The following is a 25,901-nucleotide window of genomic DNA, read 5'->3' as shown; positions in this document are numbered from 1 at the left end:
GCAGCTCCTTGGATTTCACATGTGGAACTCAGGTTGAAAACCGCTGAGCAAATCCAAATCAATAAGGCCCAGAAAGATGAAGGGACTCACTGAGTCTATAATGGTGAATGGCAGACCATATCTAAAATTCAGGGTTTATATTCCTAACATAGTTCTTATTTATCGCTCTTCTGTGCTTTCAGATGTATCATGTCTGGGCAAGTTGATCTGAAATGACCTCTTAATTCTTTCCTTCCTAAATAAATTATCATTCATTTGTTCCCTCATTTACTTGTTTATTTATTCATTTAGTAAACATTTATTTGACTACAGAAAGAGCAGTGTAGGATATGGAGAGAGATGGGTAGAAAATTTGAATAATACTAATTTTCTGTCCTTAAGGTTCTTAAGATAGGTCCTTTACATTCGATCATAAAATACTATACAGAAAAACAAATTATTAATTTTTAAGAAGAGAAACTATAGTATAACCTTTTCTACTATCTTCTTTCTTTCTTTCTTTTATCCAGGGAAAGACCATGTTTGTAGATTTATTGGCTGTGGGAGGAATGATCGATTCAACTACGTGGTCATGCAGTTGCAGGTAGGTTACTTTGAAAATGTATCTTAAAATTGTCCAGTTTTGATCAAAATACCTAATTATAGTAGATATGAATAAAATTAACAACATTCTTGGTATCATCTCAGAATGTTTTATACTATGCAGATGGAACTTTAAACAGACCTGATAACAGATTTTTCCAAAGATGGAAGGGTTGTCTCTGTCAACTATTTAGTTGATGCATATCTTCATTGATTGTCATCATTGCAAAGTTTTTGATCCCCACATGGATTGCTGGATATAATATGAGTTTTGTCCTATCCCTGTCCCTTCCTTCTCCACCTTTCACTACCTTAAGGGCTCTAGTTTTCCATTTTCACAAGTATCAACCTTGACTGCTTGAAAATTTAAAAATAAGATGAGATAGAGGAGAAATGCCATTCCTCTTTCTCTTTATCATTAACATAGCTCTGTTCCCCTATCCTTTAGATGGAAAGTGGAGTTGGGTTGGGTAGCAGATGCAAGAAATTCAGAAAGGGAGCATTGAAGTAATGACTACAACAAGGAGAAGAGAGAAATCACCCCATTCTCTCTGACACTGCCTCTGCCCCTGAATGAACACACACACACACACACACACACACACATACACACACACACAGCTCTGAACCTGTAGTCACCATCAGGTGACTATGTGTGACTATGTGTGAATATGTGTAAAAGCCATAGTTCAGGGACTTCCCTGGTGGTGCAGTGGTTAAGAATCTGCCTGCCAATGCAGGGGACACGGGTTCGATCCCTGGTCCAGGAAGATCCCATATGCCACAGAGCAACTAAGCCTGTGTGCCACAACTACTGAGCCTGCGTGCTGCAACTACTGAAGCCTGTGCGCCATAGAGCCCATGCTCTGCAACAAGAGAAGCCACCACAATGAGAAAGCCCACACACCACAATGAAGAATAGCCTGTGCTCGCTCCAACTTGAGAAAGCCCACTTGCAGCCACAAAGACCCAACACAGCCAAAATAAATAATAAAAAAATAAAATAAAATAAAGGCCATGGTTCACTTTGCTGCCTAGTTTAGGGTCCTCACTTCATCTTTAGCAAAGTTTGTTTTAGGCATTTGTTTCTTTTATTTATTTATTTTTTCAACTTAGCTACATAGTAGTGATTTCAGAGACATAGATCCTGGCCTAAATTCTTCCTCTTCTTTTTTTGTTTCCCTCAGCTATCCTTCAGCATTTGATTTAGATCTATAGATATTAATCTCCCTGCAGACTGTAGCCTTAAAGTCTTTGAATCATGTGATTCACTACTCTTGAGCCAGCATAGTTTTGTTTCTTCAAGTAGCTATCCCTGTATCTTTTTAGGTCATTAGTATGGACCATTCTGTCTTTCACTTTGACCAATAATAATATAACTTTTTGTATGCTATTTTATAGTTTTCTTCTGGATTTATCATGCATCTTATTTGATCCTTATCATATCCCCTGAAGAGGATAGGACAGGTTTTATCCCCATTTTGCAAATGAAGAGACTTAAGCTCAAGGAGGTTTGTGGTTTGCCTGAGACTGACTAACTTGATGGGTGTTAGGACTTGATGGAAGCCTGAGGCCAATATTCTTGGCACAATAAAACTATTTTTGTCTTTAGGCTACTACTGACTGGAGAACATGGACAGTCTTTTTTAGTCTGCAGCCTCTCTCTCAGTCCTAGCATATACTCGGTTTTATTTTATTTGCACTTAACCTTAGTCTCACTTTCTGGAAATGGGAAGGCTCCTAGTCTGGGAGGACTAAGGAGGCTGGTGTATATCAGATAACGATGGCTTTTGTGACCTTTGGCAAGCGCCTATGGACCCATACAAGAACCTTTCAATTTGACTTGCATGCTGTATTCTTTCCTGTCATGCGGAAATTAACCCACCATTAACCTCCCATCCCTACAGTTATGGTTGACTTGATTTGAGGCAAGACTAAAACTGTTATAACTGTTCAAGGGTTCTTTCTCTTATTTGACATACTGAAGATGGCTGCTGGGGTTTCCCACATATATTTTAATAAAATGTATATGCTCAGACCCAGCTTCTCACTGACATTTCTAATTTTTTCTAAAAACCCTCATTGTTCTGAAGTTAACTTCAGTCTTTTCCTCCTGGCAATTCAGTTATATAATATCTGCTGTTAAAAATTTTAAGGAATAATCCTGTTTCTCTTGTAGAAATTCTAGCTATTTACCATTAAAATGGGTCTGAAATCTAATAGGGTTCAAGCAGTCACACATGTTTCTTTTCTCATTTCTACTAGGAAGACCTTGGCCAGGTCTCATTTCATATCCTGTCACTATTGAGGCTTTACATGATCATCCTTAGTATAGCCAAAGGGTGATATTTTGTGATAGGCATATCACCTAGGAAGGGGCAAAAAATGCCTGTAACCAGTACAGATGTGGATCTAGATTGCCTAACATCAGGACTGCTCGCTCTCTCTATTTTATATATATATATATATATATATATATATATATATATATATATATGTATATATATATGTAAGCCCAACTGCTATATATTTTGAAACTTTTTATTATTGTGGAAAAATTAAACATAAAAGTAGAGCGAATAGTATAATGAATATCTATGTACTCACCACCCATCTTCAGTCATCATCAATATATGGCCAATCTTGGGCTTCTCTGGTGGCGCAGTGGTTGGGAGTCCGCCTGCCGATGCAGGGGACACGGGTTTGTGCCCCGGTCCGGGAAGATCCCACATGCCATGGAGCGGCTGGGCCCGTGAGCCGTGGCCGCTGAGCCTGCGCGTCCGGAGCCTGTGCTCCGCAACGGGAGAGGCCACAGCAGTGAGAGGCCCGCGTACTGAAAAAAAAAAAAAAAATGGCCAATCGTATCTGAGGTGTAGTCTCTCTTTCCTCTCCTTCCCCAGATAATTTCAAAGAAAATCCAAGGCATATTTTATCTGTAAGTATATCAATATATATTTCTGAGAGTCAAGGATTCTTTTTTTCCCACTGTTAACCATAATGCACAATAGTATCTTAATAACATCAATTATCAAGTCAATCTTTAGATTTTCTTGATTGTTTCTCTCCCTTATTATTATTTTTTATATTTGTTTTACTTGAATCTGGTTCCAGACAAGGTTCACACATTGTATTTTGTGCATACATATCTCTTAAGCCTCTTTTAATCTTTAGGTTCCCTCTCATTTTTTTTTCTTACAGTTTTCTTTTTGTTGTTTGTATTGTCATTGATAAAAACAGAGTCATTCGTCAGGCAGACGTTTCCATATTCTGGATTTTGCTGATTGTCTCCATGTGGTGATATTTAACATGTTCTTCTGTCCCCTGTATTTTCTATAAACTTGTGATTAGATCAGATTCCACTTTTGTTTTATTTGGCTAGAATACTTCAGAGGTGGGTTGTGTGCTTCCTATTTGTATCACATCAGTAGGCAGTGTCTGGTGGTCTCTCTTTTAGTTATGTTAAGATTGATCAGTGAGGTTTCAGGGCCATCAGCCTCTCCATCCATTTTAAAGTTCCCAGTGATTTTTCTTTTAGGTTTTATCAACCCATTAGTAACCACTGCCTAGATTCATTACTTCAGTGGGGTTGCAAATAACACTGTTGTAATTTTATAATTTCTTCTTTATTAGCTGGAATTCTTTAAAAAGCACTCCACCAACTATCAGGTTATCCTAAGGTACATTTCACACAGAAGGGAAGGACTAATGTTTGATTCTTTTATTTAAAAGTTTTCAGAATAATGAGTTGGTTCCTCAGTAGGGAACCTTGATAGCATCCTTACTTTCTGATTCCTCTTAATGATAAATGGTATTTAGAGATGACAGTCTAGATGCTATGGGTGCCTGCTGCAGTTGGGTTGGTCATTGTTTTAAATTCTTTTCAAGTGGATAGGTTCAGGATTTGTTTTTTTTAAAGAAAAAATATATCATAGTTCATACTGATATTTCCAGTTCAAATTTGTGGCGATAGAATTGCTGGCATATAACTTCTTTGATTTTGTGGCGATAGAATTGCTGGCATGTAACTTCTTTGATTTTATATTTTCATCTCTTTGCCTAATATATGTGGATGAAATGATATGGTTAGAATTTACATGAGAATAATCCAGTATATGTGTGTAGGAAGGGAGATGTTGTGTGTTGCATAGGGGGAGGGGAGGAGTGGATAACAGATGAAACAAGATTGGCCGTTAATTGATAATTGTTAATTCTGGGTGATGGATAGGTATATGAGAGTTCATTCTTTTTTTAGTGGCTGCATAACAGTCAGTAAGATGACTGAACCATAATTTATTTAACCATTTCATTTATTGATGGATGTATAGATTGTTTTAAGTTTTTATCTATAACAAATAATAATCACCTGTAATATATAGCCTGAAGTATAATTTGGTGGATCAACCTGCATGTATGTACCATGTTAATAATTCTTTTCCCCATACCCTTGCCAGCTTTGTTTTTATCTTCTCAGATTTTGTTAATTGATACCTTAGATTTATGTTTTAAAAGATTTAAAATTTAAAAAGCATTACTAATATCATAAATACACTTTAATTGATTTCCTTTCAAAAACTTTTATGATGGCAGAATTTGTTTACAAATAAAGTTCCAGTATTACCTTAGGTATATATTTGGCAGTCAAAATACTGATTTTTGAAGGAAAAAATTATTGAAATGCTAATAAAAGTTATTAGGTACATGACCTCATGGGATTATAAAACTCATTGCCCTAGATTATCAGTCATTTTACATTTGCTGAGGATGTAGAGAACAATAAAATAAATTCCACTAACATTAAAAAATAATAAAAAAGTTAACTACCAATTAATGCTGTGGGAAAACCTCATTTTTAAAGAGGAAATGAAGTATTAAAGGCTCCTGACTTTTCTGTAATTTTTCAATTCTTGTATTACTTGATTACTATTTAATATTTTATTTTAAATGGTATTTAAGTCACTTAAGAATTTATTACTTTTTCAGAAGTGAATTAACTGTCTTTAGTTGAGGTAATGGTATTAGTGGTATTAATCCCAAACATACACTATAAAATTTTGGGTATAGAAAGATTAGGATGTTTAAAATTCCCTTGTGATATAGGAACCAGTTTCCATTCTTTGGGAGGTGGAACTGCAGCATCCTAGCCTGCTCTTCTCATCAGATTGCTTGTTTGAAACCTATGCAATGAAGAATCTTCTGGGTAGAGCAGCACTGTGCAGTGGAAAAAGAACACTTTCCAGTCAAACAGACTTAGATTTGAAGAACAGTTTTACCTTAACAGGTCAGAATTATTTAAAGTCTCTGAGCCTCCGTTTCCTCATCTGTAAAACAGGAATAACTTCTATTTAGGGTGCTAAGGACTAAATACAGTCATGAATGTAATACATCCGGCACAAGCTAGATAAATTCATTGCTTTTATCTACTGCTATAAGTAATCGAGTGTTTGTTTCATATCATTTTTATTTATAATAACAGTAATTAGCATTTATTGAGTACCTAGTGTGTGCCAGACAGTATTCTAAACACTACATGGATCTTGTTTAATCCTTACAAAACAGTGTAAGGTAGGTATTATGGGCCCCATTTTATAAGGAAACTGTGACACTGAAAAATTAAGTAGTTTGTATAGGAATATGTTAGGCAATAATGAGGAATTACTTCCCTGTGTATATCTTTTTTCTTAAAGCTTTTTTTTTCAATTAATTAATTTATTTTTTGTCTGTGTTGGGTCTTCATTTCTGTGCAAGGGCTTTCTCTAGTTGCGGCAAGCGGGGGCCACTCTTCATCGCGGTGCGCGGGCCTCTCACTGTTGCAGCCTCTCTTGTTGCGGAGCACAGGCTCCAGACGCGCAGGCTCAGTAGTCGTGGCTCACGGGCCCAGTTGCTCCGTGGCATGTGGGATCTTCCCAGACCAGGGCTCGAACCCATGTCCCCTGCATCGGCAGGCAGACTCCCAACCACTGCGCCACCAGGGAAGCCCGTATATATCTTTTTTAAGTAATCAAGACTATATTTTGTTATAACATCAGTGACAAAGGAAACGTGTTGACTCAGAAACATATTATAGACGTAGAATAGACAAAGACAAATACTGTATGATATCACTTATATGTGGAATCTAAAAAATACAATAAACTAGTGAATAAAACCAAAAAGAAGCAGACTCACAGATATAGAGAACAAACTAGTGGTTACCAGTGGGGAGCGGGGAGAGAGGGGGTAGGGGCAGTATAGGGATAGGAGATTTTTAAAAAGGGTTATTATGGCATTATATGAAATCATGTATGAAACTTTAGAAAATTGTGAAGTTCTATAGAATTTAAAGAATCCTTCATTCAGAAAAAAAAAGTTAAAAAGAAACATAATATGTTAAAAAAACTTCGGTTATTCTTAAATTTCTCCAAAATGTTCATGCGTTATCTTAAGAGAATCTCTTCTCTTGAGTGAGAGGCTCATGATTCAGGTAAAATCCTTGCTATTTCAGTCAAAACATTTTTTAATGGTAAATGAGCAATTCTCTACTCTTCTCTTATACATTTAGTACAGTACTTGAAAGTGTTTATTTGGTTTCCACAGGGTCGGAATCTGGCGGATCTACGCCGTAGCCAGTCCCGGGGCACATTCACCATTAGCACTACTCTTCGGTTGGGTAGACAGATTCTGGAGTCTATTGAGAGCATCCATTCTGTGGGATTCTTGCACCGAGACATCAAACCGGTAGGGAGCCTTTTCCTCCAGATCACAGAATGAGTTTGCTTGGTACTCGTAATCTTATGATGGGACATAGTAAATTACAAATGTAGCTTTCTATATTAAATACAAGGTAGTATTTTAATTTCTGTGGCAAAGATGTAAACTTAAAGTACATGTAACTTGCCTTTTAATTAAAAAAATGATAATTACAAACTATAACTTATAATAGCTTTTCTCATACAATGAAAATGTTGCTCAGCAGCCAAATTAAAAATTATTAATGCTTCACTATTATTATTGTATGTGTTAACATTGTCAGTTACTTAGCCTTACACCTAAATTAATAGTTATTCTTTGGATTTCTTTTTCCTGATATTGGTTAAAAATATGTACATATGTTGCTTTCAGATGTTGGCATTGTGTTCTTTGAACTATTTCTTTTTTTTTTTTTCTTTTTTTTAAAAATTAGAACCTTTCAACAGTCTATTCCTCTTCCTTGCTTTTTTTTTTTTTTTTTTTTGGTGCGGTACACGGGCCTCTCACTGTTGTGGCCTCTCCCGTTGCGGAGCACAGGCTCTGGACGCGCACGCTCAGCGGCCATGGCTCACGGGCCCAGCCGCTCCGCGGCATGTGGGATCCTCCCGGACCGGGGCACGAACCCGTGTCCCCCGCATTGGCAGGCGGGCTCTCAACCACTGCACCACCAGGGAAGCCCTGAACTATTTCTCAAGTGACAAATTATACTTATAAGAAACCATCAATTATGAAGGAGCTTGATTTTTCTCCTGAGTGCTACAGTGCCAATATATAGTATTTTTTTCTATTCTGTCTTTTCTTAGAAATTGTCATTTCTGTAACTGTGAAATATGTCTTTATTTTCTCTTTCTTGGTTTTTGTATTACAAGGAGAAATAACCCATTTCTGATATGCTGTATTTACTATAAATTTATCATATGTTGGTTGTTGCAGTTGAAAATTATTTCCATCTGTTGCTACATGATTTCTAAAATTAAACAGTTTACATGAAAATGCCAACTAAAATTAACATAGTTGAGTCAGACTTAATGTAAAATAGATTTCTCCTGCTTTTATTTTTATGTCAAGTTAAACGTCATTTTTTGAGAACCATGGTGATTGAAGAGTTTCCATTTTGATTAGAAAGCTCCCTAAGTAGAACAGTATTTTAAAATAAAAGCTAACAATTCTATAACAATTTGACTTTTGACTTTAAAAAGAAAAATTCCCTTATATACCTACCTTTGCAAGTTTGTGGTCATTTAATGTTACATTTATTTTTATTAAGGGAAGAATGCAGAGTGTATTTTCCTTAAGTCTGTTTTGAAATGTGTCCTTGAATTGTATTTTAATTTTTACATGTAGTGAAATTCAGGTTCATGATGCTTATAGGAAATTCATTTCAATTTCTGAACTATGTATTCTATTTTGCTCACTCCTCGTTCCTCCCATTTTAAAAAGTAAGTAGTGACTTAGACTAGAATTTCAAGGAGCTTAGAGTACTGATTCCAGTTAAGTCAGTGTTGTGTTTTATGTAAATTTATAGTCACATAAATTTTTTGTTGCTCAAAGTTCACCTGATTCTAGGCATTAATAGAACCCACAGCAAAATTATGTATTAATATCCAGTAAACATCATTGACTAGAATAGTATATTTGGGACATGTGTATTATATAGAGTTTAAATAGAAGAATTAAAATAGAGGAAGGATAAGGTATAAGGGCTAAGTATAATAATAATATGTATATTTTCCTTCTTTATTTTTCTAGTCAAACTTTGCCATGGGTCGCTTTCCTAGTACATGTAGGAAATGTTACATGCTTGATTTTGGCTTGGCTCGACAATTTACCAATTCCTGTGGTGACGTCAGACCAGTAAGATTTTTCATGTTATTATTAAATATTTGAGAATTAACTTATTATTTATAGTGTCACGCTTTTTAAAGAAATGCTAATTGTGTATCAGAATGGATGTCATCCAAGAAGTATCATATAGATTTTATGATTACTTTATAGGTGGTGTTAATTAATTTTATTATTGAGAGTTGTGGCTTTTAAAAACATGTACATTAGACGCAGATTTAGAGTGGTCTTATAAGAACACACATTACCACTTTAGCATCAAGGGTCTTTTTTGCAGTCTGAGTCTCTGTACATCCTGTACTTCTATTTCAGTTACCATATTTTTCATACCCAGAATTTCCATTTGGTTCTTTTTAAAAATTTCTCTTTAGTGATATTCTCTATTTGATATGGCATTGTAATTACACTTTCCTTACTTCTTTAAGTAAGGGAAAGCTTTCCTTTATTTCTTTGAACATATTTATAATGCCTACTTTGAAATCTTCTCCTGTTATATCCAACAGGAGAAGAATGTAGTCATTCTTATAGTCAGTTTCTGTTGCCTACTTTTTTTTTTTACATGTATGGGTCACACTTTCCTGTTTCTTTGCATGTCTTATATTTTTTTGTTGTTGGAAACAGGACATTTTAGATAATATATTATAGCAATTCTGGGTACTGGTCCTCCCTTCCAGGGCTTGTTAGTGTTATTTGCTTATTTATATGTTTAGTGACTGACTAGATTATTTTATCCTTCCCCCCCATCCCAGCACATAGTGTTAAGTCTCTCTTTTTTTTTAAAATAAATTTATTTATTTATTTGGCTGTGTTGGGTCTTCATTTCTGTGCGAGGGCTTTCTCTAGTTGCGGCGAGCAGGGGCCACTCTTCATCGCGGTGCACGGGCCTCTCACTGTCGCGGCCTCTCTTGTTGCGGAGCACAGGCTCCAGACGCACAGGCTCAGTAGCTGTGGCTCACGGGCCCAGTTGCTCCGCGGCACATGGGATCCTCCCAGACCAGGCCTTGAACCCACATCCCCCGCATTGGCAGGCAGACTCTCAATCACTGCGCCACCAGGGAAGCCCTGTTAAGTCTCTCTTGTTGCCCCTCAGGGAGGTGCAGCTTTAGGTCTGCCCATCGTCACCCTGGAATGACAGTGGTACTGGTAGGGCTCTCCTCCACACTTTTTCTGACCACATCCAGTTATTAAACCTGCTGATTGCTGGCTGATTGCTGTGTTGCTTAAAACAGTGCCCCAAGACGTACATTCCTTGACAGACTAATCCAATCAAATTGTGACTCCTAAAATGGAATAGTTTGGGGGTTTTTTGGCCGCTGCTGCAGGGTTAGTTCCCTGACCAGGAATTGAACCTGGGCCCTCAGCAGTGAGACCGCAGAGTCCTAACCACTGGACTGGCAGGGAATTCCCTTCTGAGGTTATAGTTTGATGTTTGTTCTGACCCCAGACGGGCTCCCCCACCTGTCTTATTCCCCTGGTTCTCACCTGGCCAGCCTGTGGTCTAGGCTGTATCCTCAGATCCACAAATCCTCCCAATTCTCTGTACTATAACCTCCACTATTAATGAGAGGGTCTTAAGTTTAATTAACTTCACTGTTGCAAATGAAATAAGTTCCTTTGGGAAGAGATTGGGAGATAAACTTTTTTACGGCATTCTTCTGTCTGCAGACAAAATCTCTGACCGAGGGCTCTGGAGTTGGGGGTGAGGACTATGGCAGACTTCTCTCTGAGTGACATCCTCTCTTGGGAGCAGGGCCCTCTGGTTGAGATCGGGACAGTAGCCTGAGGTCTCTTGGCTTGACTCTCCTGGCATGGAACCACTGCTTCATGAGCCAGGTGAAGGGCTTTTGGGGCCCCAGTATTTTCAGCACATCATGCCCAAGGTAGAGCCTTCATTCCATTAGTGGAAGCTGGGTGCAAGAAAGGGGCTTCCACCTCTGTACCACGCTTGCCCATGACAGCCTCGTCAGCAACAGGCAGCTGGGAGAAGATGAGAAATGCTGAAGTCCTGCTCCTACACGAAGAAAGCCCTCTGGCTCGGAACTGGGGAAGGAAGGAGGCCTGTGTTCTCGGCTGCAGCATCCTGGAGTGGAGCCACCCCTGCTGATCTGGAAGAGAGGAAGGAGGGGGAGCGGTTTTGGTTCAAATACCATAGACTCTAGCTTTTCTTACTGACTTTTCATGAATATGAAATAGCTGTTTCATCATTTGTTGTTTGCTTGAAGGACCATTTCCAGAGGCTATGGTTATTTTTTTTAAATGTTTTTACCAGTTTTACTGGGGAGCAGGTCGTTAGAGCTCCTCATATTCATACTGGCAGTTGATCTCCCCCTACAGTTCTTTAATGTCTACTTTTTTTTAAAATTTATTTTTTAATTGAAGTATAGTTGATACAATGGTTGTGTTATAATGTCTACTTTTATACTTTTTGTTTCAACTTGGTACTGACTGTGATTTTCATTTCTAGCAGATTAGTTGCACAGAAGTTGAAACACTGGTTTTGAATGAGCTAATAACTATATAATAACAGACTGTATACAATAAATGTAAATTATATTTAAAATATAGGCACATGAAAATTTAAGCACCTAGAAATTATAAGACAATCTTTTTGGTTCCAGTGAAGGTTTTGCATTAATAGATAGCAAGGCAGGTGATGAATTTGGGTCCAGTGCAGCTTATTAGACTTGAATATATTTCTGGAGTCTCATTTCTATTCCAAGTATCTTTTTTTTTTTTAGTTTTTAGAATATTATGAGGTTATTATTTATTCACTTATAAAACCCTTATTAAATGAGCACAGATTATGTGTGAGGCATGGGTCTAGGTGCTGGGACTGCAGCAGTGAACAGCAGACCAAAATGAGGTTCTTATGGAGGTTATATTTTAGTGGTGAAGACAGATAATATACAAATAAATACATAATTTTAGATTGTGATAAATTCTACAAAAAAAAAGCAGCAGAAAGCAGGGTATTGACATAGAGAGTGATGGGCAGTGAGGCTAGGAGACTATTTTAGAGGTATTAGTTAGAAAAGACTTCTCTAAGGAGGTATTTAGTTGAGAGTTGAATGAAGTATGAGAACAGGCTGTGTGATTTTCTGGAAAGAGAGTGCTCCAGGCAAAGGGAGCAGCAAGTGCAGAGACTGAGGCAGAGTAAGTTTGGTTTATTCAAGGAAAAGTGGGGAGGCCACTGTGGCTGTAGCATGGTATAGCATAGTGTGGTGGGTAAGTGGAGAGAGACGAGTTTAGGAGGTTGGTAGGCCCCAGAATGTGAATGATTTTGCCAAGAGATGGATTTTATTCTAAGTGTGATAGGAAGCAGGGTTGTTGCATAATATGTTACATGCTCTGTCAATAAGCTAACTATAGAGTTATATACAGAAGTAGGTTATATTTAAAACTTAGCCACATGAGAATTTAAGTGCCTTGAAATTGTGGAAGACTATCTCCAGTTCTATCAATGTTCTTGTATTAATTGGTATTTGGGCAGGTAAAGAAATTAGTTTCTATGTAGTGTATTGGATTTGAATATATTTCTGGAATCCCACTTCTATTCTGAACAGCAGTTTTTCAATTCTTAGGACTTTTTTTTTTTTTTTCTCACTCTGTGAAGAAGAGACTATTGAGAGCAAGAGTAGAATCAGAAAGACAAGTTAAAAGGCTAATGCCATGGTCCAGTGGTCATTGCTGGTGGCTGGGACTTAGGGCATTAGGGTGGTACAATGAACATGTGGAAAATGCTTATATTTAGGATATGTTTTAAAGACGTATTTAACAGGACTTCCTTCTGGATTTGATACTGAAATGTGAAGGGAAAAGAAGAGTCAAGAATGACTTCTAAGTTTTTGTCCTGAAACCATGATAGAGATGAAGGCTGAAGTGTGGGAAAACGGAAGTTTTATGAGGGAAAAACGGAAGTTCTCTTTTTTTTTTTTAAAGCTCAGGTTTTTTTTTTTTAATTTTTTAAATTTTTGGCTGCATTGGGTCTTCATTGCTGCGCACGGGCTTTCTCTAATTGCGGTAAGCGCAGGCCACACTTCGTTGCGGTACACGGGCTTCTCATTGTGGTGGCTTTTCTTGTGGCGGAGCACAGGCTCTAGGCACGTGGGCTTCAGTAGTTGTGGCTCGAGGGCCCTAGAGTGCAGGCTCAGTAGTTGTGGCGCATGGCCTTAGTTGCTCTGCAGCATGTGGGATCCTTCCAGACCAGGGATCGAACTCGTGTCCCCTGCAATGACAGGTGGATTCTTAACCACTGCACCACCAGGGAAGTCCCCGGAAGTTCTATTTTCTAAAAGTTAAGTTTAAAATGCCTCTTAGATTCTAGATGGAAATAATAAGAAGTTGACTTGATATAGTAATCTGTAGCTCAAAGGAGATTATCAGGGATGGAGATAATATAAATTTAAGAATCATTTGCTCCCAGTGTTTAAAAATAAATGGTAATTTAAAAAAATGGAACTAGGTTAGATCAGCTAGGGAAAAGGTATAGCTAGAAAAGAGGAGAGGTCTGAGTCTGAGCCGTTGAGACACTTTAGCAACTCTATAATGGATAGAAAAGAACTATGAATTAGCAAAGAACAGTGGGGAGGAGGATTGGCCAGTGAGGTAGGAGGAAAATCAGGAGAGTGTGGTATCTTGAGAGCCAAGGGAAGAAAATGCTTCAAATATATGGGGTGCTACTGATGCTACTGATAGGTCAAGGAAGGTAGGAGAACTGAGAACTGATCATCTGGATTTGGCAAGGTGGAAGTGACTGGTGACTTTTATAAAAGTGGTTCTGTAGAGCAATGAAAACTTAATTGGAGTAGGTTAAAGAAAGTGTTGGGGAGAGGATGTGGAGAAAGGGAATATAAGTGAAACAAGGAAGTAGTTGTAAGGAAAGTAAAATCCTTTCCTCCTTCCCTAGTTTATTTTTTTTTAACGTCAGCTATTGTAGCATGCTCGTGTTCTAATATTAGTAGTGCTCCAGGAGACATGAAAAAAATTGATGATGTAGGACAGAGCAGGAACAATCATAGGAGCCAAGTTCTTGCAAGCTGTTAGGGGAAGGAATCCTGGCACAATGGTGAGGGTAGCCCATTATTAGAGCAAGAACACTTCTTCCACTGTAACTGAGAAAAGGTAGAATAAATGGACACAGATACAGGTAGGCATTTAGATTTGGTGGTGGAAGTTGAAGTTCTCTCATGGCTTTTATTTTCTCAGTGAAGAAAGAGACAAGGCCTTTTGCTGAGAGTGCAAAATGGTGTTGGAGGTTGAGGAGAGAAGAGCACGTGTGAAATAGTTATCATGGAAGGGGAGAGAGCAAACTGACTGGGAAAATATAATAGATTGCTGGGCTGTGCTGAAAGCTCATTTGAGTATGATGGTAATTTAAGGTAAGATTGTCAGTACAATCCTTTTTCTCCATATACTTTTAACTGCTTGTTTACAGGTACAGTTTCGTCTATGAATTGAGTTTAACCGGGGTTGGGGTCAGGTTAGCACTATGGAAGAAAGAGGGAATATCATTGTGGTCGAATGTAGCCCAGGCTGTGTAAGGAGTTAACTTTCCCTTTATTTATGTGTTAATAGCTAGTTCCTTTTAGAGTTTTTATGCCAGTAGGATTTCATAATTTTCTTTAAAACTCTTAAATCTCAAGTAAAATTACTTTCTTACTTTTTGGATCATAATTATGATTGAAATCATTTTCTTATATTGTTCCACTAATATAAAATCAAAAGTTGCTTGGGTAGATTTCTTTTATATAGTACAATTTTGTTTATTTATTGCTTTTAAGAAACTTGAATTGAGTTGCTTGGGTTCTCTAGGTATGCCATCATGTTATCTGCAAAAACCAATATTTCCTTTTTTTTTTTTGCCTTGCTATATGTATTCTAGAAGAGTGTAAAAAACATATATAAAAATTTTAAGGAAGAATGTCAAAACATCCATGGCCTCCATCTAGGTTAAGAAATAGTTCATTACCACCTTAGAAGTGTTCTGTGGGTCGATCACTTCCTGATCACATCCCTTTTCCTTCTTCGAGCTCCTTCAATGGAGCTTACCGCGAAGATGGAAGTGTCTGTATGTGTACTGTCTTATATGGTAGCCACTGGCTACATGTGGCTATTGAGCACTTGAATTGTGGCCAGAGCAAGTGAGGAACTGAATTTTAAATTTCATTTAGTTTTAAGTTGCTATTATAGTGGCCATTGCAGCCATAACCTACATTCTATATTTTGCATTAACCAGTCCCTTACTTTGCTTTCTTCTTTCTTCTATAGGCCCGAGGGTACTTGTTTTGGAGTATGGAGCAGATTCAGGGAGCTGTTGTAAAATAGTACAGTTATCATGTACCCTTCACCTAGCTTCCCCCGATGATGACATCTTACATAATCATAATACGTTGTCAAAACTAAGAAACTGTTATTGGTATACTATTATTAACTCAAGTACAAACCTGAGTCAGATTTCACTATTTTTTACATACACTTTTCCTTTCAGGGGAGGGGTGGGTATATGAAATTTTATCACACATGTAGATTCATATAACCAACAGCCCAATCAGGATATAAAACTATTCCATCACCACAGAGAAACTCCCTCAAAACATAAATGTGTATTTATTTTTCCAAACTTATGATATAGGATCGTCAGTCAGAATGCATTACAAAGGGAATGATGGATCCTATCTGTTACACTAGCGATACTAGCAAGTTGTTTATGTGGTTGGTTTTGAGAGCCTCTACTGTTTTTTGTTCGTTTTTTATGAATTTATTTATTAACTTATTTTTGGCTGTGTTGGGTCTTTGTTGTTGCGTGTGGGCTTTCTCTAGTTGCGGTGAGTGGGGGCTACTCTTTGTTGCGGTGCGCGGGCTTCTCATTGTGGTGGTTTCTCTTGTTGCGGAGCACGGGCTCTAGGCGTGGAGGCGTCAGTAGTTGTGGCACGTGGGAGAGCCTCTACTGTCTATAACCTTTAAGATGTATTAGTTGTATCAAATAGGGATGTGAGATAAAAAGGACTTGTGGGCTTCCCTGGTGGCGCAGTGGTTGAGAGTCCGCCTGCCAATGCAGGGGACACGGGTTCGTGCCCAGGTCTGGGAAGATCCCACATGCTGCGGAGCAGCTGAGCCCGTGAGCCATGGCCGCTGAGCCTGCGCGTCCGGAGCCTGTGCTCCGCAATGGGAGAGGCCACAACAGTGAGAGGCCTGCGTACTGCAAAAAAAAAAAAAAAAAAAAAAAAAAGGAGTAGTGTGTGTCTCTGTATATATATTTGCAGTACTTTGGTCCATACAGTTTTGGAGTTGAACTTCTCTTTACTTAGTGATTTGAATCTGCATGTTCATGTTTTCCCTCCTGGTTTAGAGGATGCCTCAGTTTCTTTAGCCCTTGAGCTGGCATCTTACATTGGCCCTTTGTGTCTAAGCTCTTGGAATGCCATGTTTTCTCTTGCTGCTTCCTTCTTAACCATTCAGCTGAAACTTCCAGTGCCTAGGGCTATAGTGTCCTACTTAAGAAAAAATTTTAAATGTTACCATTCCAGAATTTCATCTATTTTCTTATTTTCATTGAGGGTTTTATTACATAGTTCTTTATTACATAGTTATTATAAAATATTGGCTCTATTCCCTGCACTATATGATACTTCCTTTTAGCTTATTTATTTTATATATAGTAATTTGTATCTCTTAATCACCTACCCCTGTCTTACCCCCTCCCCATTTTTCTCCCCAGTGGTAACCACAGTTTATTCTCTTTGTCTGTAAGTCTGTTTCAGTTTTTTTTTTTTTTTTTTTTGCGGTACGCGGGCCTCTCACTGTTGTGGCCTCTCCCGTCGCGGAGCACAGGCTCCGGACGCGCAAGCTCAGAGGCCATGGCTCACGGGCCTAGCCGCTCCACAGCATGTAGGATCTTCCTGGACTGGGGCACGAACCCGTGTCCCCTGCATCGGCAGGTGGACTCTCAACCACTGTGCCACCAGGGAAGCCCCCTGTTTCAGTTTTTTTATATTCATTTGTTTGTTTCATTTTTTTAGATTCCACATATAAGTGATAACATACAGTATTTGTCGTTCTCTATATGATTTATTTCACTAAGCATAATACCCTTCAGGTTCATCATGTTGTTGCAAGTGATAAAATTTTATTCTTTTTAAGGCTGAGTAATATTCCAGTGTGTGTGTGTGTGTGTGTGTGTGTGTGTGTGTGTGTGTGTGTGTGTGTGACATCTTCCTTATCTATTCATAAGTTGATGGACACTTAGAGTGCTTCTATATCTTGGCTATTGTAAATAATGCTGCTATGAACATTGAGGTGCATGTATCTTTTTGAATTAGTGTTTTCATTTTCTTTGGATATATACCCAGGAGTGGAATTTCTAGATCATATTGTCTATGAGCTATTTTTAGTTTTTTTTGGAATCTCCAGACTATTTTTCATAGTGGCTGCATCAATTTACATTCCCACTAACAGTGTATGAGGGTTCCCTTTCTTCCCTGTCCTCACCAACATTTATTATATGTGTTCTTTTTGATGATAGCCATTCTAACAGGTGTGGTTTTGATTTGGATTTCCCTGATGATTAGCAGTGTTGAGTGTCTTTTCATGTGCTTCTTGGCCATCTATATGTCTTCTCTGGAAAAATATCTATTCAGGTTTTCTGCCTATTTTTTAATCGGGGTTTTTTTTTTGATACTGAGTTGAATGAGCTGTTTATATATTTTGGATATTAACCCCTATTGGTCATATCATCTGTGAATATTTTCTCCCATTCAGTAGGTTGTCTTTTCATTTTTTCAGTGGTTTCCTTTGCTGTGCAAAAGCTTTTAAGTTTAATTAGGTCCAATTTGTTTACTTTTGCTTTTGTTTCCTTTGCCTGACAGATCTAAGAAATTGCTACGATATATGTCAGTGTCTGCTTATGTTTTCTTCTAAGTAATTTATGATTTCTGGTCTTATATTTAAGTCTTTAATCCATATTGAGTTTATTTTTATATATGGTGTGAGACAATGTTCTAATTTCATTCTTTTACATGTAGCTGTCCAGTTTTCCCAGACCGCTTATTGAAGAGACTATCTTTTCTCCATTTATATTCTTGCCTCCTTTGTCATAGATTAATTGACTGTAATTGTGTGGGTTTATTTCTGGGCTCTCTATACTGTTCGATTGATCTATGTGTCTATTTTTTGTGCCAGTACCATGCTGTTTTGATTACTGTAGCTTTGTAGTATAGTCTTAAGTCAGGGAATATGATACCTTCAGCTTTGTTCTTTTTTCTCAAGATTGCTTTGGCTTCTAGGTATTTATTTTAATAAAACATGCTCTTAGGTTACTAACCACTCTCACTTTTTATTTTCTTTTTCTTTAAAGATGTTTTTAAACATAAGTTTTGGAAATATATTCATGTGGTACAAAAATAAAAGAATTAAAAATTCATCAAAAGTAAACACTTCTGCATTTTGAAAACACACTGTTAAGCAAATGAAAAGTCAAATCACAGACTGGGATAAAATATTTGCAAAACACACATCTTACAGAGGACTTTATATCCAGAATCTATAAGCAATTCTCAAAACTCAATAATAAAAAAACAAACCTATAAAAATAAGCAAAAGATTTGGATAGGCATTTCTTTAAAGAATAGATACTACAGATGGCAAATAAGTACATGAACAAATTCTGAACATCTTTAGTTATTAGCGAAATGCAAATTAAAACCACAGTGAGATACCATTACACAGTAATTAGAATAGTTAAACCTAAAACACTAGACAATTCTAAGTTCTAAGGAAGGACAGAAATCAGAGGTTGCCAGCCAGAAACTGGGAGTCAAGGGGATTGACTATAAAGGGCATTAAGGGAACTCTTGGGGTAATAGTACCCAATAATTTAAGTTTATGAATATGTGAATTACATGTGCAGGGAGAGGTACAAGTTGCCACCATCTTTGAATTGAGTTTGAATGATATAGCCAAGACACAAAGATGTTGGCATCTTATTTTACTTAGACCGCATGGTCTTAATATACTTATTTGTAACCAGAGCCTGAATATTAATGTATATACTATGATGCTTGTCATGAAAGCTTTTATGTTTTCTAATGTACAGAGTTTATTTGTCATAAATCCTACTTTATTTTAAAATGGTAGGAAAAAATGGGATTCATCGATAACTAAAATGGGACTCATTGATAACTAATATGTTTTAAACATATGATTTAGAGATATTCTCTCTAATTTTTATAATTTCACAATTATTAAAAGTGTTAGAAATTTAAGTAGTGTTTTCTTCACAGTAATACACGTTTCTCCCTTCTACTTCATGGGCTTAAGTGTGCTGAATCTTATGCTATTTAAAGCTCAGTTACTATTCTTTGCTTGGTTTTGTAGCCTCGAGCTGTGGCAGGCTTTCGAGGGACAGTTCGTTACGCATCAATCAATGCTCATCGGAACAGGGTAGGTATCTGAACTAGAGTCATGGCTGTATAAGCATGCTGATGCTTGAATCAGATTGACTTCTTTACATTAGAGTACAGAGGTGTGGAAAGTGCTTGGGAGCAGAAGGAAAGGTGTTAGAAATACTAATGCATGGTATGATGCATAGTGGATAGATAATAGATGTGTGCAGCTGCATAGAAAATAAAATTTAATTTGGCAGAAAATATAATGGCTAATTATATATATGTCTATGGAGAATCTTGTGTCCTTAATTAGATATAAGTATTAAATTTACTATAGAATTTTGAAGAAAGAAAATATCTGTGTTCTATTTCAAGAAGTTATTTGGGAATTCATACTATCAATACCTAATGAAGGAGGTCATTTTATCTGTAATATACATCTAATCTGTGATATTCCCCTCTCCATCAAACTTGTTTTCATGAAGATCTAAAATATAACAACTTAAAATTTTTTTTTCATCTTAGTACATTATACCTCTCCTCTTGGGTTAAATTAAAAAAATTTCTCTCTCTCTTTTTTTAACTTTGATCCTTTTGTTTTGCTCTAAATTTTTTTTTCCTCATCCTGAACCTTAGTTATGAATAGGAAAGGTGGGTACTTTATGGATTCTCAACTGTTGAACTTGTTTGGACAGAGTTGAGAAATATAACAAGTGATTCCTTGATTAAATAAATAGAAATCTTTTCTTGGTCTTTTGTTACCTTATTCTTGTTCTGTGAAGCCAAAACTGCTTTAATAAAAACTTGACCAGGACTTCCCTGGTGGCGCAGTGGTGAAGAATCCTACTGCCAATGCAGGGGTCATGGGTTTGAGCCCTGGTCTGGGAAGATCCCACATGCCGCGGAGCAACTAAGCCTGTGTGCCACAACTACTGAGCCTGCGCTCTAGAGCCCGCGAGCCACAACTACTGAGCCCATGCGCCACAACTAGTGAAACCCACGTGCCTAGAGCCTGTGCTCTGCAACAGGAGAAGCCACTGCAGTGAGAAGCCTGCATACCTAAACAAAGAGTAGCTGCCGCTCACCGCAACTAGAGAAAGCCCACACACAGCAACGAAGACCCAACGCAGCCAAAAATAAATAAATTTAAAAAATAATAATAACTTGACCAATGCTAAATGTAATAGGAAGAGAATGCTGTAGTTTTATATGCTATGCTTTAGTTAATTTGGTTTCTTAGGATGTGATTATAAATTGAAAATAGGAAAAGTATTTTTATCAGTGTGTAGCACTCTGCTGAGCATTTTAACTCATTTGGTTTGATTCAGTGTTGTTTTATTTTATGGTATTTAGTTAATTATTCTACCTTGAAAAGAGGTACGCATCCTCCAGATAGATTCTTGCGAAAGTTTAGAAGTACTATGCTTTCTAATTAATTCTGTTAAAGAATATGTCCACATTGGAATCTTTGGAATAGGACATTCTTTTTGAGATAAGCATAAACATTTTCAGAGATCATAATAGCTATATAAACATTTTCAAAATAGCTGCTAGAAAGAGATTTTATATATATATATGTATATATATATATATATATTTTTTTTTTAGTTTGAAGAGTAGAGATTTCTTCTAAAAGCCTTTCCAGCATAGAGTGCTCTATCAGTTGCTCTGTTAACCTGCTTATTATTCTTGGTAGAGAAATTTGATAGTGTATAGCAGTGGTTCTTGCCCTTCATTTCTGCTCCCAACACACCTGAGGAGTAGAATGCTTTACACAGTAACACAGCTTCACAACAGTGATTGTCAGTGTATGTGGTGACACAGGAGTGCAGCTAGTGGAACCTTGAGAGTGTCTTGTCTAATTTAAAAAGAATTCCCAGGTAATTCTAAAATATACTTCTTTCTTCCATACTCTGCGACCATGATTGGATAATTTCTAAACTTAATACACTGCATTTCTATTTTTTGGGTACCTAAATCTTAAACTTTTTTTTTTTAAGTAAAATCAAGTTTATTTAGAGAATCTTAAACTTTTAATGTAAATAATTCCCAAACAATACAAGGACTTTTCAAAATACTTGATGAACTCTGTTTACTTCATCTCATTGTTTTCCTTCATTTTAATCCTTTGTTAATATTTGTTTTATGTCAGTACTTTGAAGAAATTATTTTACTTTCTTCTGGTTCTATGGTTGCTACTGAGATCTTTGTTCATGTATTATTGTTACTTTGTATTTAATTTGTCCTTTTTTTCTTGACTACTTTTGATATCTTCTCTGTCTTTGGTGTCCTGCATGTGCCTTGGTGTGGATTTCTTTATATTTACTTTGTTTTGAGATTTGTTTTGCTTCCTGAATATTCACATCTTTCATCTATTCTGGAAGATTCTCAGACATTGCTTGTTTAAATGTTGCCTCTTTTCCTTTCTCTCTGTACCTTTATTTTCATATCTCCAAATTGATGCATATTAAACTTTCTTGTTACGTCTTCCATGCCTTTTAAGTTCACTCTCAGGTTTTCTCTTTTGGTCTCTTTTTTGCATTCTAGATAATTTCTTCAGATCTGTCTTCCAGTTCATTAATTCTTTTTTTCTGGTGTGCTTGATCAGCTTTTAACCTTGTCCATTGAGTGTGGGTTTTTGTTGTTGTTGGTGGTGGTGGTGGTGTATTGGCCATGCCACACAGCTTGTGGGATCTCAGTTCCCCGACGGGGGATTGAACCCAGGCCCTTGGCAGTGAAAGCACCTAACCTCTGGACTGCCAGGGAATTCCCTAGCCATTCAGTTTCTAATTACATATTTGTGCTTTTTATTTCTAAATGTTCTTTTTAGTCCTTTTATAAATCTAATTGGTCTTTTTATTTGGGGGGAGAGAATATGCTTCCTTTCTTGTGACTTTGATTCTATTTTTTAAACATTTTAAATATCTTATTTCATATTCTATATCTTATAATTCCATTCTGAAATTCTTGGATATCTAATTCTGCTCTTTATAGTTTTTCTTGCCGTTAGTTTATGGTAGCTTGCTTTCTAATATATTTTATAATTTCAAGTAATGAACTTATATTTGGTGGGGCTTTATCTCTAGGAATTCAATGAGGTCTGAATTTAAGGGTATCTTGAGAGGATTTTCATTTGTATCTGTCATTACTGTAGGACAGGATCACCCAGAAAACACTTAATTTCTGGGCCTGGTTTCCTGGACCACACAAACAATATAAATTTAAACCCCAGATCTGAGTGAGGGGTAGTCCTATGGTAACAGATTCTCAGGGCAAATTTTTTTTAACCACTCACTTTATCTGCACTAAAGATAGTCCTTTGAGGGTCCTAGCTATATGTTGAGGGTAGAGGTGGGGAAGTTACAAATCCTGTCCCCTTCATGATTGATAAAACCCATGTTGGTAAACCTATGACAAATGCCCCCAAAATAGCCAAAGCCAGAGCTTCAGTATTAGGTTGCTTCTCATGTTTCCAGCTTTCTTTTAATTTTGGCTCTTAAGATTTCCTTTGCTTTTTTTTTTTTTTTTTTAATTATTGTAGTAAGAAACACATAACAGGGCTTCCCTGGTGGCGCAGTCATTGAGAGTCCGCCTGCTGATGCAGGGGACACAGGTTCGTGCCCCAGTCCGGGAAGATCCCACGTGCCGCGGAGCGGCTGGGCCCGTGAGCCACGGCTGCTGGGCCTGCACGTCCCGAGCCTGTGCTCCACAACGGGAGAGGCCACAACAGTGAGAGGCCCGCGTACTGCAAAAAAAAACCAAAAACCAAACACCCACATAACATTAAATTTACCACCTTAACCATTTTTAGGTATACAATTCAGTAGTGTTAAGTATATTCATATTATTGTGCAACAGATTTCTAGAACTTTTTCATTTTGCAACACTGAAACTCTGCACCCACTAAACACTAATTCCCCTTTCCCCTTTCCTCAAAGCCCTTGGCAACAACCTTCCTTTACTAATTAGTGAACTCATTTATTAATTAATGGGCTCTTAATTATTTCCAGCATTTCTGGGTTTTGGGATATTCTTTGTATCAAAAGTTTTTCAGTATATCTGTTGTGTCATGTAGATTGCTGTATAGCTATACAGGTACATAGATATACCTACCAGATAGTTTTATAGGAAATGAAACACAATAGTTAGGCCTTAGACAATGTAATGTACTCACAAGGAGTGGTAATGTAATGTGACTGAATTCTCTTTTGCTTATGAAGGAAATGGGAAGACATGATGACCTTTGGTCCTTATTCTACATGTTGGTGGAATTTGTGGTTGGTCAGCTGCCTTGGAGAAAAATAAAGGACAAGGTAATTTTGGAAATGGAAATGTTAGGACTTCCCTGGTGGTTCAGTGGTTAAGACTCCATGCTCCCGGGGCTTCCCTGGTGGCGCAGTGGTTGAGAGTCCGCCTGCCGATGCAGGGGACGTGGGTTCGTGCCCGGTCCGGGAAGATCCCACATGCCGCAGAGCGGCTAGGCCTGTGAGCCGTGGCCGCTGAGCCTGCGCGTCCGGAGCCTGTGCTCCGCAACGGGAGAGGCCACAACAGTGAGAGGCCTGCATACCGCAGAAAAAACAAAAAAAACAAAGAGACTCCATGCTCCCAATTCAGGGGGCCCGGGTTCGATCCCTGGTCAGGGAACTAGATCCCACATGCCACAGCTAAGAGCCTGCATGCTGCAACTAAAGATCCCGCATGCCACAACTGAGACCCGGCACAGCCAAATAAATAAATATTAAAAAAAAAATAAAGCCTTTAAAAAAGAAATGGAAATGTTAGTTTTGGTAGGGGAAGGAGTAAAAATTTCTGGGTAGGCGTTTTTGTTGAGATTATACTTATGCATAAGAATTAAAAGTTACAAACATTTTCACTGTATCCCAATATGTATATTTTTCTTTCTATGTGCTGATATTAGAGATGTAATTAATGTTATGACTTTTTTAATGTACATGGAGAATAGATACAAATTTAAGTACAATTGTCATTTCTGATTTGACTTCTAGCCCTCCCTCTTAGGTTTTATTTTTACTAGTTCTCTTTTTTCTTTTTTATAAGTCAATTAGGCTTTTAGTTTTTAATTGTCACATATTGTTCAATTTGAAAACTATAAATGCATGTGTTGATAAAGAAAAGTAGACCAGATTTAAGGTCAACTCTTTCTTTTGGGGAGCTATGTGTTCACTGATGCAGAACTGTGTTACCCCTTTGGTTCTGCACTACAGTGCCCTCCCCCTGCTGCCTTAAAGCAGTGTGCATTAGGCTGTTAGCTATTAGTAAGAGCTCAGTTCTTGCTTTATGCTTAATTACCCACTGTCTCATTCTGTAGTACATTCCCTTGAGACTGTTACTGAGAGGCTCTTAATGTGTAGCTGCCAAGAGAAATTGACTTCGGTTCCTTTTCTCTTTACTTCCCAGGAACAAGTGGGCTCTATTAAGGAGAGGTATGACCACAGGCTTATGTTGAAACATCTCCCTCCAGAATTCAGCATCTTTCTGGACCACATCTCCTCTTTGGATTATTTTACAAAACCAGACTACCAGGTAATCATCTTTGTGAGTTCTGTGGGTTAATTCTCTCTCATTTAGTCTTTCTTCACTCATTGTACTGTTGAGGGTGCTATAAATGAGTATGGGAAGTCCCTAGAATAATACTATTTTAATACATCCTGAGAAATGTGGTTAAGTTGACTGATAATGACAGGGTCCACGTCCGCACGTGAGCGCACGTGTGTGTGTTTCCTCCCTTCTGGACGAACATACTTCATTAGAGTTTTAGGTTTGTTCATCATGTAACATTTTAACTGTTCCTGCTGTGGTTCTTCTGGTGTATAGAATTGCTGATAGTTCAAATTATGAAAATCCTATAGCTAATTTATTGACCAGAAGGAAATGTCCAGCTAGGTAATGTGTCTGTCGAGGGCTTGAGGGCTGCATATTGTATGTTAATATGCTATGGGACAGCAGTCAGTGAAGATTACTGGCTCCGTTTTGTCTGTGGTGAGTGAAACATTTCCTCAGAGCATCAGTTAATAAGGCCTTACAAGGGTGACTAGGATTACCACAAATTGCATCCCTAACCCCAACCAGCTAGATTTCAGAAGATTCTGTTGCTCTCAGGGGGAACTTGGTCAGAGCTTAATGCGAGATAATCACTACCACTGAAAATATAAATGCAAAGCACACATTGATTAATAATAATAATAATAAAATATATATTAGTGTATCATTTTTATCTACAAAGGACAACATATAGGCTTTACTGCCTGTTAATGAAAGATTCATATTCTAAAGTGTTGTCAGTGTCAAAAGACTAAAAGATTGTCTACAGCACAGTGAACTTTTTTGCATATAATAACTAGTTCTTTG

The 25,901-nt window shown here is 37.5% G+C and overlaps 1 protein-coding gene across 1 annotated transcript in view; it reads left to right on the top strand.

The window, feature by feature from the left end:
- TTBK2 (tau tubulin kinase 2) overlaps nt 1-25,901 on the top strand; it is a 104,909-nt gene that overhangs the window by 32,653 nt on the left and 46,355 nt on the right. The window contains exons 3-8 of the mRNA XM_082646874.1: nt 510-583; nt 7,156-7,296; nt 9,058-9,162; nt 19,522-19,587; nt 23,753-23,845; nt 24,951-25,076. Of these exons, the coding sequence (XP_082503000.1) occupies nt 510-583; nt 7,156-7,296; nt 9,058-9,162; nt 19,522-19,587; nt 23,753-23,845; nt 24,951-25,076 (605 nt within the window). The remainder of the gene's footprint in view (nt 1-509; nt 584-7,155; nt 7,297-9,057; nt 9,163-19,521; nt 19,588-23,752; nt 23,846-24,950; nt 25,077-25,901) is intronic.

This window comes from Grampus griseus, assembly GCF_964374135.1.
Source record: "Grampus griseus genome assembly, chromosome: 2".
In the NCBI taxonomy this organism is placed as follows: Eukaryota; Metazoa; Chordata; class Mammalia; order Artiodactyla; family Delphinidae; genus Grampus; species Grampus griseus.
Note: the sequence above shows the minus strand (reverse complement) of the source record. Positions and strands in the feature narration are given on the sequence as shown.